The sequence below is a fragment of the Bos mutus genome, chromosome 15, assembly GCF_027580195.1.
Source record: "Bos mutus isolate GX-2022 chromosome 15, NWIPB_WYAK_1.1, whole genome shotgun sequence".
NCBI lineage: Eukaryota > Metazoa > Chordata > Mammalia > Artiodactyla > Bovidae > Bos > Bos mutus.
In genome coordinates, this window is record NC_091631.1 from 28,251,255 (window position 1) to 28,266,041 (window position 14,787).

A 14,787-nucleotide genomic window follows, 5' to 3' on the forward strand; every position below is an offset into this window, starting at 1 on the left:
TTCACCTTATCCGTCTATTCTTATTAAGGTTGCGTAATTAACAGTCGTCCTCCCACCCCCACCCCGCAAGAGTTCCTAGGATTTATCATTACTTTCAAGAGCCTAGAATTCACTTTGGGTGACTCCTGCCAACTTGGAGACTACATAAACACTAAAAAGTTTAAAATATATATTGAGCATTCTTGGAGGCCTTAAGGCTTCCCAGACCAGAGGCATTAGCATCTCCCATGAGCTTATTAGAAATACAGAATCTTAAGTCCTACCCCCAGGGCCTACTGAATCAGAATTTGAAATCTGGCAAGATCTTCAAGTAATGTATATACTCAGCAAAATGTAAGAAATGTTGCTCTCAGATTATTTAGAGAACTTCCATGGTAGGCCTATAGTGCAACAATAATGATCGCAGAACATCATCCCCATTCTGATGCCAAAATACTACATAACTGGATTTTGGAACAAAATTATGAGCTGTTTACTCAATATCTCAAATCAGGCAAGTCCAAAGAGCCATCTATCTACACATACAGAAAAGACATGACTTACTACAAAACTTGCTCCTCCATAAGCTATATTCTGTATTAAACTGGTACTGGCTGTCTCATTGCCAGTTCTGTGCAATCCATTGCTTAAAGGAGTTAAAAATCAGTCAGGGCAGCATCAACAGAATTTCTTAAGCAGAACATTTGGTATAGCCCTTAAGAGCTAAAAGGAGCATTTCTATATTCAAAGCTGTAGCTACTTCAAACTACAGAACAAAGGAGATTTCAACTTAAAAATACAGGACCTTTATTTTAGCTGAACAACATGCCACTTTTCTGGGCTGCCATAAAAAAAAAAAGGCCCAGTTTGTGGGGGTAACAGAATTCTTTTCCACTCAACTGTTTTGCTCTTATAAATCTACCCTGTCCAGAAGTCTACCCCACACATATCTCAGGGGCCCAACTCCCCAGTCCCTGCAGTGAACTTACAGAAAGGGAAAGATCAGCTTTTTAAATCTACAGAATAACTGCAATCCAGCACAGGGCAGGACAAGCCCCCTGAGCTGGTACGTTTGGAACAGTCTGAGCACAGAGAGAAAAGCAGAACTCTTTTGTTGGTTACAGGAGCCAAGATTCATTAAGTTGAGTTTGGAATAAAAACTTTTCAAAAAAAATGTGCTATGTGAGCACAGTTTTCATTGTTGCATCCAAGGCTCTTAATAGTCCTGTCTGGAGACAGGAGTACAAAAAAGTTCACATCCCATACCTGGCCAAAACTTGAGAACTGTGTTTTGAACAAAGCAATATGTAATTAGCCACAAATCCCCAATGAACTCTTATAAAGGTATTTTTGATGCTTTTCTTTTGGGGTAGCAGGAGGAAAAAACTAGCACTGATGCTTCTGTCCTCTTAAAATGAAAACGAATAAAAAAATTCAATAGTAAATACATAAATTACCACTAACAAACCAAGAGGCTTGAAATTCATGACTAGAAGATTGAAAGCAAAAACAAATAAAACAAGACCAAAGTCCAGAATTCATAGGCTCACGAGAAAGTTGGCACTGCAAAGACCAAAATGTCCTGTGTGAGGAATTTTACTCCCCAAGCATATGCTACAGTGAAAGTGGCAGAGGCCTTTTCAGCTGAGTGAGGTAGGGAACCAGAGAGGCTCAAGGTCAATGAGATGTCTTCACTAGTTTTAACAAGCACACTGTTTGGAAAAGTTGATTCTTCATAGTCAATTAAACCTTTTTAAGACAAAAATGTGAACCAGAAAAGGAAAATCAAGAAAGGGAAAAAATACTTCTCTACAAGAGCTGAGGTGTGGCAGATGCCACAGGAAAAAAGAAATGACACTTAAGGGCCACCTCCCTAACAAGAGGTTGAAGAGCCTAAACCCACAACTCATCACAAACACAAAAGATAGTACCAGGATTTTAACATTTCATCGGGACTCAAGTGATGACTCAAAGCCTGAATTGCATTTTCCCTCTACATCTCTGTAAAAGGAACATGCTTTTATCTAACATGACTTACAAAACAGGAAACACACAGGAAGTGATATGGAAGTCATACCCCTCTAAACAACAAATGGGACAAAATACGAAGACGACTCCTGACACTCTCTTCAGAGTCCAATCATCTGCAGGAGCCTCTTTTCCACAGTTCAAATGTATAAAATAAACGTTCAAAACAACCCCACTTGTTTCTCAGTGTCTTTGATAATACTTAAAGTTGGTATTGTGGTTTTCACCTTGAAAGTGTTTTTTTAAATCTATTACTTCACGTGAATCTTCACAACAATCTCACATGTAGGCAAAATGGCTATTTTCCCCTCCACGCCACAGATCAAGAAACTCCCCAACCAGAGACGCTGCAACTTTTATCCAAGATCTCAAGTGTATGAAACAAACAGGAAGCAGGTACTCTGTAGTTGCAGTGTTCCCCGACTCAGCCACTCAGTGTGGGCCACAGCCAAGCAGCCAGCATCACATGGTGATGAGGCGCCCTGCTCTGTGAGGGATTAAGGTGCTCTCTACGGTCATAACTCTATCCCTGGAGCCAACATTTTTTCTTACCCATGCAGCCCTCCTCATCTGTAAAGGTTTTAGATTTCAGCACACGTTTTCGTTTTCTTTTGTTTTCTCCATCAGAGCCCTAAAAGGTCACAGGAAGATCAGAGGATACAACATTAAACTAACCAATCAAGCTGTAGAGAAGAACAAAATTTTTTTTTATCTTTTGACAATCACCCTCCAATATTTTATGAGGATAAAAAGTTACACAAGGTATCTACAAATTTCCCTTTAGGGGACCAGCCCAACCACAGACAAGTTATGCTCATTGATACCTCATTGTGAGAAGAGAGGCCGCATGCTGAGCAAAGAATTGTGTTCATTCAGTCAACAAACTTTTGTTGGAGAGAGTAGGCACCATGGTTAAAAAGACCAATAGGACAACAGCCTTAGTTGGAGGAGAGAGACAAGGAAAACAGACCACTGCGGTAAGGGCTTTAACGGAAGGCCACAGCAGATACTGGAAGCGCCCAGGGAAGGCCCCTAGACTGCAGGTCTCCGAGGCATCCAGCCTTGCTGCGGATACCTGCTAGTTCAGTCTCGACACTGCAACATTACAACTGTCTAATTCAGTATCAAAAAGGTTTACTTATACCAACTTCTTTTTCTCTCCACTGGCCTTTCACTCCATTTTCTTTTAAGCTAATGAGGAATTTAGTGCCAAATTTAAATGACAGTCAATGAATTAAGGAAAACTAATAATCATAAAGAAAAAAAAAAACAAAAAACAAACCCAACTTCTCAATCCTTCATTATTTACACTTAAAGATGCAGACAAGACCCAGCTGAAGATTACTGAAAACTGTATTTCCCCATTTGCAGCCCTTTTCTAGAAGAGCAACAAAGACACAAAAGTTGTTTGTTCTACTCTTTCACAAACTCTGCTACACTTAACTGTGCATAATGCCAATAGAAGTTGGATAGCACAGCTGCTCTGAAACTGGAAGTCATGAAAAACTAAAGAGCCCCCAGGATTGACCTCGGCTACATTCCTGAGATGATGCCCTATGGCTCAACTTGCCCTTCCTGTGAGAAGAGAGGGAATGTCCATTCTGTACCACCTACAGGAGAGCAGGATGAGATAGGAGCCAGCTACTGCCACATGTGAAGTGTAGAGCAGAGAACTAACACAGCAGAGTGGCTTCATTCTTGGGTGATAAAGGACACATCCCAGTAAAGTTTTACCTTGACAGGAGGAGGCTCCGGCTCAGTCTTTAGCACTGGTTCAGGAGAAGGAGAAGGAGGAGGTGGGGATGGTGACTCAGCTTCATAAGCTCCAGGGGAGTCTGGTATGACTGAAATAAGGGAACAAACTTAGATAAGAGAACCACGACAGTGTCTGGTACAATGCCCGCTCACTAGTTCTCTACACTTCCACGTCCAGCAAAGGGTATTCTGCAAGCAGTAATTCACGACAATCAAGGACTCTGCAGTTATATATCTATTAATATACATATAACTAGACAGATATCTTTAAAATACACATTTTATCAATTTTCATATAAAGAGAATCAAAGAATCAAAAATTTTTAGAGCTGGCATCGTAAAGCAATTATAGTCCAATTAAAAAAATTATTAGAGCTGGAATGTACCTTAGAGATCATCTTAGCTAGCTTCTAATTTTATAGATAAGTCAGGGTATGCAGTTGTTTTAAAAATATCCACTGATCATCTACCATGTGTCATGTATTTCAGTGACATTACTTCACTTTCTCCTTATAACAAACCTAAGAGACAAATACTATCATTCATACATTAGAGTTGGGTAAACAGAGGTTCTGAGAGGTTGATTAGCTTGCCAGGGGCACAGAGCTTGCAACTGAGGCAAGAGGTTTTAAACCCCAGTCAGTCTGATTCCGCAGCCTGACTATTTCAACTATCCCATGCTGCCTACCATGCAGGGACAGACATTTTCTTAAGATGAAGTAAGTGGAGAGAGTCCTCAGATTATACCAAGTGTGAGCACCTTTCAACGGAAGAGCTACAACTCCATTACAACTACATTTGAAACACACCAACACATCCATCATTCCTTAAGCTTATGTCACTAAAAGCATACTGAAGGAGAACACTTGGGTTAATAATAAAGACTAAGGCAGACCAATATGGATCCTAGCATATGAAGGTGGGCAAGTTTTTAAAAAATCTCTATGAACTTCTGCTGTATGCAATAAATAATAGTAACAATGATTTTGTGACTGTGATTTAAGGACTATTTGCAATCACCTGAGATGTCCGTTAGACTTAAATTTTCCAGCTGACATTGAACAGCATAAACCATGGGGTTGTGGAATCATCTTTGAAATGATGATCACAATTATAGCTCTAACAACTAAGACTTGCTCATTATACAATCAGCAAGAAAAGAATATTTTAAGGAGACAAATATGATTATGGAAATGGTACCACCTGAAAAGAGAGCACCACCAGAGGGATCCCATCAGTTTTGAACAGTTCCAGAAACAGTGGTCTTAGTTTAAGGCCCATGAGAAGGGAAGTGAAAATCCTCAGCTGACCCATTGCTTAATCACCGCAAAGAAACTGCTGGTCAAGGGATTGGGGAGCTGCTTAGCCTCACCTGCTCCCTGAATCTCCTGGCTGTATTCAAATTCTTAGCACAAGTCTTGGATCTGAAATTCTCCCAACTCATTAGGTCAGTGTTAAAAATTATGACAGTGGAGAGTTCAAGGCCAAATGACCTAAAGAGGTGAAGCAGAACAACAGCCAGAAAGAAACAATAAATTACACACTTCAAGTATGAAATGGGCCCCCAAACTTTATAAACTCTAGGAAATAGAAACATAAAAGCAAAGTGGTCCAGCTATTAACCAGCACTGGGAGGCTAGAACATGTCGGGAGCTTGAGAAAGAAAAAGTCCAGTCAAACCACCAGAACCAAGCACCCATTTTCCTGAAGGTATAGTTATTAAGAAAGCTGTGAAGCAATGAGTTACAGTGGTAGGAGAGACGTTTATGCAGTGAGGACGCCAAAGAAAAGGAATTTTGAGTACTCAGTCATAAATTTATGAGTTCTTATTCTGTTTCCAGTTCTGCAACCACTTGACTTAACCAAGGAAAACACAATCCCAGTGGCACCCTCTAAGACCCCCTCACCACACGTGTGGAGCTGTTTAGAGCCCCCTTCAGACTCTTAAGCTCCATACAGGCAGAGGCACCACCACTTCCCTAGCGCTGAATATACAGTAACATTTTTAATAAAAGAATCATTTTCTGAACTATAATTGGGATGAGGAGCTTCTAAGTCAAGGAAGATTCGTCATATGCCTCCCTCTGCCTTCCACACACCCTCAATGAGAAATGTAACAATAATAAAGGAAAGGAATGTAACCCCCTCATAATAGGGAAGAGAATGTCACAGGAGCCAAGAGCTCCTAAGGAATAAGAAATTTCAACAAACCCTTGGAAGATGGAAGGTGGATGAGAAAAAGTTGACAAGAGAAGCATCAGTCAATTAGGTGAGTCTGATAGGAGAGCTTACTATTAATATATAACACATATATGTATTACTTAAATTTTTTTTTAATTACAATATTTTAAGAAAGGATAGGGAAAACAACTAGAATTTTCTGGGCTTACAAACATTAATCATTCATTTTTATAATAACCCCACAAAAATCAGTATTACTATTTGTTTTATACAACCAAGGTTCAAAGAGACTTCAAAAAAAAAAACTTGCCCACTTTCATATGTTAGAATCCATGTCTGTCTGCCTTAGTCTTTATTACCAAGACGAATGTACTCCTTCAACATATTTTTAGTGATATAAGCTATGGAATGATGGGTGCATTGGTGTGTTTTAAATATATTTGTAAGTGATTTTGCAGCTCTTCAGATGAAAGGTACTCAAGTAGTGAAACATCACTTACCCCAGGAAAGCACCCTTCACTGGGGCAGAATAAGAACTGTGGTAAAGATAATTGCAGGGATCTAGCAATGTAACCACTGTTTACCAGTTTTCTGGAAGAGATGGGTAATTAGAATTCCTGGAAACCATTCATAGCTTCCTAGGAAATTTTTTAAACTACTTATCTTAACCTTCAAAAAAGGGGTGGGGGTGGGTCATTTGCTTACCATTCTCTATAAACAATTTGCAAGGCCTGAAAACGGTAGCAAAGCCTGAAACATACCAGTTAAAACTACTTTTTCCTAGCAATATAGATATTACTCTTCATGTTATTTCTTTCTGGGTCTGGCCTTTCTTTACTTTAGACAGAGAGTATACAGAACTGCTAACGGTGCTTATGAGTCTGCCAGGGAGAAAGAAAAAGGAATACTTTCTCGGGTATATAGTTAAGAATATGAAGTTGAAGGGAGTTTTCTGAGAGAAGGTACTTTCAAGTATATTATTACCATTAAACGCTTACTGACTTTCAACAGGAAAAGTGGGGTGAATATTAAGAAAACTGATTATATGTTAAGCATTGTCCTGGCACTTTTCAAACAGCATTTTATTTGATGTTCATAAAAGGCCTATCTTATGTAATAACATCCTATCTTAGAGAAGAGAAAACAAGGAACTGAAGAAGTAACCTGCCTAAAGTCACAGTCAGTAGTGGAGGTAAGCTTTTAAACCCAGGTCTGTCTGACTCCAAAGTCTCTGCCATTTGCTCCACTTCTGTTGCCAACTTCTAGCTGAAGATAGCTTACTGAACTGACAGCACATATTCAGCATAGCAGAAATAAAGCAATAGCAGGTTAGAGACTGTATGAAGGTTTAAAGTAAAATCCCATTGGCTCTGAGACAAAGAAGAAATTTAGGAATAAAATGGCAATAGTTTATAAATTTAGTCAAATGCCAAAAATTATCTTTCCCAGATAAAAAAAATCTGAGTGCCTCTGCTCTGTATCATGTTATAATGGGTTGCCCACCTCTTTCACATTTCTTCTCCCTTCCAGACTAAATAACCCCACTCTTATTTCTAGTCACTTAAGAGTATCATTTTTGTGAGCTAAGGATTAGAACTACAGAGAGTATTTCAGAAGTATGTAAAGAGTGTTCAATCAATCACAGTATTACGGCTGACTCCTTCACTAATACTAGAGTATCTAGTTTATTTTTTAATGTATATTAAGGCTGATGATTTCAAAGACTTATCCAGAATCTTCCTCAAGTTCTTTTCCTGGTTGGAATTAGGGATGACTGCTCCAGTTAGCACACATTCCTAAGTTACCTTCTAAGTTATTTTCCTATGTGTCTGCAGAGTTGCCTCTATTTCCTCAACTCTTAACCAATCAGAATGTTCCTCGATGGTTGTTTCATCTACACACTTCGAAATCTTCCTTTCTGTGATCTTGGTTAAATCATTTTGATAAATGACATGGAATGAGGATTCAGCATCCCACTGGGATGCTCACAATACCAAATCCCTATCTGTTTCACAGTCAACAAAAACCCTAAGTCGAGGGAGGAGTCCAAGGTGCAGCCCTGCCATAGGCACAGTCAACCTGCTTGTACAGTTTCTCAGGTCTGTTCGTTTCCTTTGTGTGACTGCCATCTATAATTTGTTTTTCAGCTCACTCGAGATAACACTCCCCCAGTTTGGGTTGCCTCTGTTACCACTTTTAGTGCTTCTTATAGTAGTTTCTGGTAAGACTGGAGTTTAACAAGTTTAGCTTTGCCCTTCAACAGCATAGCAGGTTTCTTTTTTTGCATTCATTTCTCTTTAATCTCTTAAAGAATCTCTCAGTTTGTTTGCTTTCGTCTACCTTTACATGATGCTGAATCCCTTTGGATGAGAGTTCTGGCCATTTCCTAAAATAATATGCCATGAATTCATGGAGAATCAATCACAGCAGCTCAAGCTTTTCACCACCAGTTCTCAGAGCAGGCTTTTCAGAGATGAAGTCATATGGCATATCAGTCCAACCCAGAAATCCTTCTCTTTGGTCTTTTTAAAAAAAAATTTACTTGGCTGTACTGGGTCTTAGTTGCAGCACTAAGGGATCTTCATTGCCACGTGCATGAAGAATCTTAGTTTCATGTAGGATCTAGTTCCCTGACCAGGGGTTGAACCTGGGCCCCATGTACTGGGAATGCAGACTTAACCAGTGGACCATCAGAGAAGTCCCTCCTTTTTCTATATATTTTCATTTACATAATTTGGGAAGAAAACTTGAATTGGCTCTTAGACTACTTGATCTTCTCTTAAAAGGCACATTAATTTTCCAGGCGAGATTCTTGCCCGTACTCTGTACTTATTTTACAGCAGTGTCTACAACTTAAAACTAGGAGGGTCCACAGTGTCATTCCTTTTCCACAACAACAATGCAGATTCATCTCAGTGTGGTTTTACTTATATGGTACAAAACAGCACCATTACCCCTGATGCCTACAATCTCACTTTTTATAAGACACACATGAAGGTACCCAAAGGAAGAGCTCCATTTTATTTTTTAAAAAAGAAAATATCCTTGATGATAAATATAATAATAATCCTTATTCTCCTTCTCTTTGTGTTTGCTACTTTCACAAATTACCAGAAGATTATGGTTCTTGTTAAAAGGTTAAAAGTTGGTTTTGAACAGAAACAGGTACACTGTGTCTCTCAGTCCTAGGATTACTATTGTCACTGCAACCCATAATAAGCAACTTTTTAGCTTCTTGAGCTAAAGTCATCACAAGAAGAACTGACCCTTCTGTGGACCGAATATTTGTGTTCCCTCAAAATTTATATGTTGAAGCCCAAATCATCAATAGTAGCAGGAAAGGGACCTTTGGGAGATAAAACGAGGACAGGACTGTAATGAATGAGATTAGAGACACAAAGAAGATGATTTCTTTCTCTACCATGGATAACACGAAAGGAGGTATTCTTCTACAAATGAGGAAGGGAGCCTCTCCCAGGAACTGAATCAGCTTGTACCTTGATTTTGAACTTCTCAGCCTTCAGAACTATAAGGAATAAAGTCCTGTGGTTTATGCCTCCCAGTCTATGGTATTCTTATAATAGCAGCCCAATTTGACTGAGACAATCCCACTAGCCAAAAATTAAAATTTTAAATTAAAATTTGAAATAAAAAAATTAGCAATGCCCACCTTCATCTTCACTGCTATCAGACTCAGGAAGTTTGATTCTTCTCCTCTTTTTCTTCATGTTTTCAGTTTCTTTTGTCTCATCATCAGATAACTCCATTTGCTTCCTCCTGTTGCCATTTGGGAATAATTTAAGCATGTTACACAAAATAAAAATATAAGTATTCATAAGCTACTATCGGCCTTGCTTCATAATTCATGAACTTAATTCCAGAGGGTAGAAAATAAAAGTCATAAAAGACCCAAAGGATACTCCACTAACTGCCCACACACAACTAAGTCACTTCAGAATAAGAACTTCCTCTAGCTCTCTAAAGACCACTGTAAGCTACTTACCAGATTATTGAAAATTTCTTTAAATTCCTTACTTCCCCTACTGTTGATTCAGTCATTCAACGAGCATTATGAATGCATTCATAATTCATTAAGTCAACAAGCATTATGAATGCAACAGTTGAATGACTGTTGATTCAGTCATTCAATAAGCATTAAATAAGCAGCTACTACTTACATAAAGACGTTTTGCTAAACACCCAGATGCAAAGATCAAAAAAGTACCATTGTTCTTAAGAAGCTCTGGCAGGAAAAACAGATACAAATACCACTGACTATAAAATACAATATGATAAATTTTTCTGAACAAATAAATGTTAAGTGACATGAGTCTTATTTTAAAACTTCAAAATCTAAACAGTTTATCAGATAGAAAAGGGAGACATAATTTTAAAAAGAAAGAACAACATGAATAAAGGCATAGGCAGAAAACATTAAAGTGACTCTAACTCTAAAATCACTGTGGATGTATACCTGTGGCGGATTCATTTTGATATTTGGCAAAACTAATACAATTATGTAAAGATTAAAAATAAAATAAAATTAGAAAAAAAAAAAAAAAAAAAAAAATAAAATAAAATAAAATCACTGTGGATAGTGACTGCAGCCATGAAATTAAAAGACACTTGCTCCTTGGAAGAAAAGCTATGACAAACCTACAAAGCGTATTAAAAAGCAGAGACATCACTTTGCTGACAAAGGTCCATATAGTCAAAGCTATGGTTTTTTCCAGTAGTCACATATGGATGTGAGAGTTGGACCATAAAGAAGGCTGAGTGCCAAAGAATTGATGCTTTTGAACTGTGGTGCTGGAGGACTCTTGAGAGTCTCTTAGACAGCAAGGAGACCAGACCAGTCAATCCTAAAGGAAGTCAACTCTGAATATTCATTGGAAGGACTGATGCTGAAGCTGAAGCTCCAATACTTTGGCCACCTGATGCAAAGAGCCAACTCACTGGAAAAGACTGCTACTGGCAAAGACTGAGGGCAGGAGGAGAAGGGGATGACAGAGGATGAGATGGTTGGATGGCATCACAGACTCAATGGACATGAGTCTGAGCAAACTCCAGGAGAGAGTGAAGGACAGGGAAGCCTGGTGTGCTGCAGTCCATGAGGTTGCAGAGTCAGACACGACTTAGCAACTGAACAGCAACAATGACATAATAAAAAAACCTAAATCCATCTTGACATTATTTAGCTCTTCTATCTGGATACTCCACCACACTATTCATTCAATCAACAATAATTTATCAAGGGCCTACTGTGTGTTACAGACACAAATAAGGACAAGACATAGTTTTTACCTTCAACCATACTTTTTTTTTTTTTCATACTTCTTATATAACAAATATCAATATATATTTTTTTACCTTAAGCTAGACAAAGAATAAACCCAAAGCAGAAGGAAATAATAAAGAGCAGAAATCAATGAAACAGAAAATTTTAAACGGTAAAAGTTATTTTTCAAGAAAACTAATAAAATCAGTAAGACTTTTATAAGATTGATAAAAAGTATATAGTACCAGTACTAGGAATGAAAGAAGAAATCTGTAGCAATACCTACAGATTCTGTAGATATTCAAAGAATAAGGTTATATATATTAAGAACAATTTTAACTTAGATGAAATACATTTTTTTAAAAACACATTCAAAACTGACAACAAAAGAATAAAGATGTACTTGAATAGCTCTATTTAAAGAAATCAAATTCATAATAAAATTTTTCCCACAAAGAAAACTCCAAGCCTGGATCCACTGGTGAATTTTATCAAATTTTTAAGAAAAAAAAAAACAAAACATATCTTACATAAACTCTTTTGGAAAACAGAGGAAGAAGACACTCCTCTTAACTAATCACATGAAATGAGCATAACTTTGATACTGAAATCTGGTAAAGACATTACCAGCAAAGATAATATAACTGATTATACCCCCATAAACATAGATGCAAAAAATTCTTAACATTAACAAATCAAATCTAGCAATATATAAAAAGGATAATACATCATGACCAAGTGGGGTTTATCTCAAGAATGCAAGGTTGGTTTAAAATTTGAGAACTAGTCAGTGTAATTCACCACATTAACAGAAACACCATACATTTACCTCAATAAATGTAGGAAAAGTATCTGTCAAAATTCAACAGTCATTTATAAACACCATACATTCACCTCAATAAATGTAGAAGAAGTATCTGTCAAAACTCAACACTCATTTTATAAAACATCAAACTAAGAACAGAAAAGAACTTCCTGAATCTGGTAAAGTTCATGTATTAAAATGCCAACTCTTTGCGACCCCATGGACTGTATAGTCCATGAAATTCTCCAGGCCAGAATACTGGAGTGGGCAGCCATTCCCTTTTCCAGGGGGTCTTCCCAACCCAGGGATCGAACCCAGGTCTCCCGCGTTGCAGGCGGATTCTTTACCAGCTGAACCACAAGGGAAGACCATGTGTTAAAAACAGAGAGTTAACATCCCACTTGGTGGTGAAATACTGAATGTGATCCTGGCAATAACTATCAATGAGAATTGTACTCACGGGAGGAGACATTTTAACCCATCCATATCACAGATTCTGAGGAGGTGAGGCCCACTGGACAGAGCTTTGACCCTCTGCAACTTCAGCATTTTGTTTATGTTTTCTAATAGAGTGGCCGCAACCTTGCCACAAAAGTCAAGTATTTCTGGGCCTATCAGTGCTGACAGTGTCCTTTAGAATTTCTTTCAACAGACCAGTTCCTACCAACTATGAGGTAGTGTCTCAAATTCCTGGATTCATTTTTAACAGCTTGTGTGCTTTTTATTTTCTTTTCTAATTACATTTTACCACTTGAAAAATAAACTCATTGATACAAAAAGAAAACAAAGAACTTTTTCTCTTAAATTTCACTGGAAACAGTAACCCCTCATCTGGCAATCTAAGGTGAAAAACAGCCACAGAGACATATGCTCAGGCACACTTACGCCATGCCCACAAGTATAAACTGAAGTAAAGAAGACAATCAATTTAGATCAATGAGGCCCCAAAAAACTGGCTTTGGGCTCTACATCACCCGAACTGGTTGATTCAAGTTCTGCTTCACTAGATAAGCTATGGAGCGTCTCTCTCAATTTTGGTTATACAGCTGTATCCCTAAGGCATTAAGTAGGATTTAGTACTCAACTGAAAACTGCCTGCCTGTCAATAAGCCCAGACCTTTTCACCCCCAGCAGAGACACTCTTCCCTCACAAGCAACAAAATTTTCCTACCTTTTTTTTTCTTTCTGTTGCATCCTAACAGGCTCTGCTTTTTTGCTAGATTTCTTCAGGTCCACAGGGTCTGCCAGCTTTGGTTCAGTGACAGACAGAGGAGGTTGCTCCACTTTTTTTTCTTCTTTCACTTCTTGTTCTGAATCCAAATTGACTTTAAGTTTATCTATAAATAAAGTATAGCAGATGATATATAACCCCGTCGTGCAATATTAATTTATCATTCCTTTGACAGTTTACTAAGTGCCAGGTAATATATTAGGAACATGGGCTAAAGGGATGAAAAACAGTCCCCGTCCTAACAGAGCTCATGGTCTAGTCAAGAGAACATTTCTCCTTTCCAACTACCACTCTAGTTGAAACTGTTTTCATTTCTGCCTCCTGCTAATCCCTCATTATATCATAGCCCCCAGGCCAAATGATAGTAAAAGTAGGACTTAGAAAAAAATGAATACAAATTTATGAAGTACCAACATTCTCATTTGTTATGAGGAAATTAAGAGTCAGAGGGATTAAAGATGTTTCCCAAGAATATGCAGCTTATGAATTATGACAGCAGAAAAGCATCTCCTTTTTATACTGAAAAAAATATGAAAAACCTTTTTAAGCAAAGAAAGATAACAGATGACGACTTCCTAATCTGTCACCAATGCTGCAATTTTTAAAAATATATAAAACATTAAGGTGTTTGTTACTGAGACAGAATTCATGTATCATAAAATTTACCCTTATAAACTGTACAATTCAGTGCTTAATTCCAACACCACTATCCAATTTTAGAACATTTCATCACCTCTAAAAGAAATCCTGTACTCCACAAACCATCCCTTAACAACCTCTCTGTCTCTCTAGGTTTGCCTATTCTGAACCTTTTGTATAAATGGAATCATATAACATGTGGCCTTTTGTGTTCAGCGTCTTTCATTTTGCCATTTTCAAGGTTCATCTATTTTGTAGCATGTCTCAGTACTTCATTGCTTTTTATAGCTGAAAAGTATTCCATCTGTCACATATTGTCTACCCATTCATAAGATGATAGACCTTAGCATGATACGTTTTCACAGGAGGAGGAAGCCCTCCTTATGCACTGTGTGTACATGTGCTCAGTCATGTCTGACTCTGTGCAACCCCATGGACTGTAGCCCGCCATGCTCCTCTATCCATGGGATTTTCCAGGCAAGAATAATGGAATGGGTTTCCATTTCCTCCCCAAAGGAATCTTCCTGACCCAGGGATCAAACCCACATCACTTGTATCTCCTGCATTGGCCTTATGCATTGGGCCTGAAATAATACAATCATGCTTTCCCAGTAACCTGAAAGTAGCAAATTTTCATTATTTTTTTCAGAATATAAAAATGTTTTATGATAGCTTTTATGGGAAATAAAAAAACTATTACCCCAATCTATCCCCTAACTACCATTTTGACCATCACAGAAAAGCAGATTTCTGACTAATTTTGCTTGCATAGGCATGTAACAAAATTGCTTCCCACAAAATCTTTGTAAAGCATTATGCTCCAAGAAGTGTGCCATAATTACCCTTCAACTCCTGCATTCTTCCTGGTATTCTGGCCACATACCCTCAGGG

The 14,787-nt window shown here is 38.0% G+C and overlaps 1 protein-coding gene across 1 annotated transcript in view; it reads right to left on the reverse strand.

Moving 5' to 3' along the window:
* The window catches only part of POLD3 (DNA polymerase delta 3, accessory subunit), a 44,213-nt gene that overhangs the window by 3,635 nt on the left and 25,791 nt on the right, over nucleotides 1-14,787 (reverse strand). The window contains 4 exon segments of the mRNA XM_005903219.2: nucleotides 2,560-2,638; nucleotides 3,742-3,851; nucleotides 9,614-9,720; nucleotides 13,198-13,363. Of these exon segments, the coding sequence (XP_005903281.2) occupies nucleotides 2,560-2,638; nucleotides 3,742-3,851; nucleotides 9,614-9,720; nucleotides 13,198-13,363 (462 nt within the window).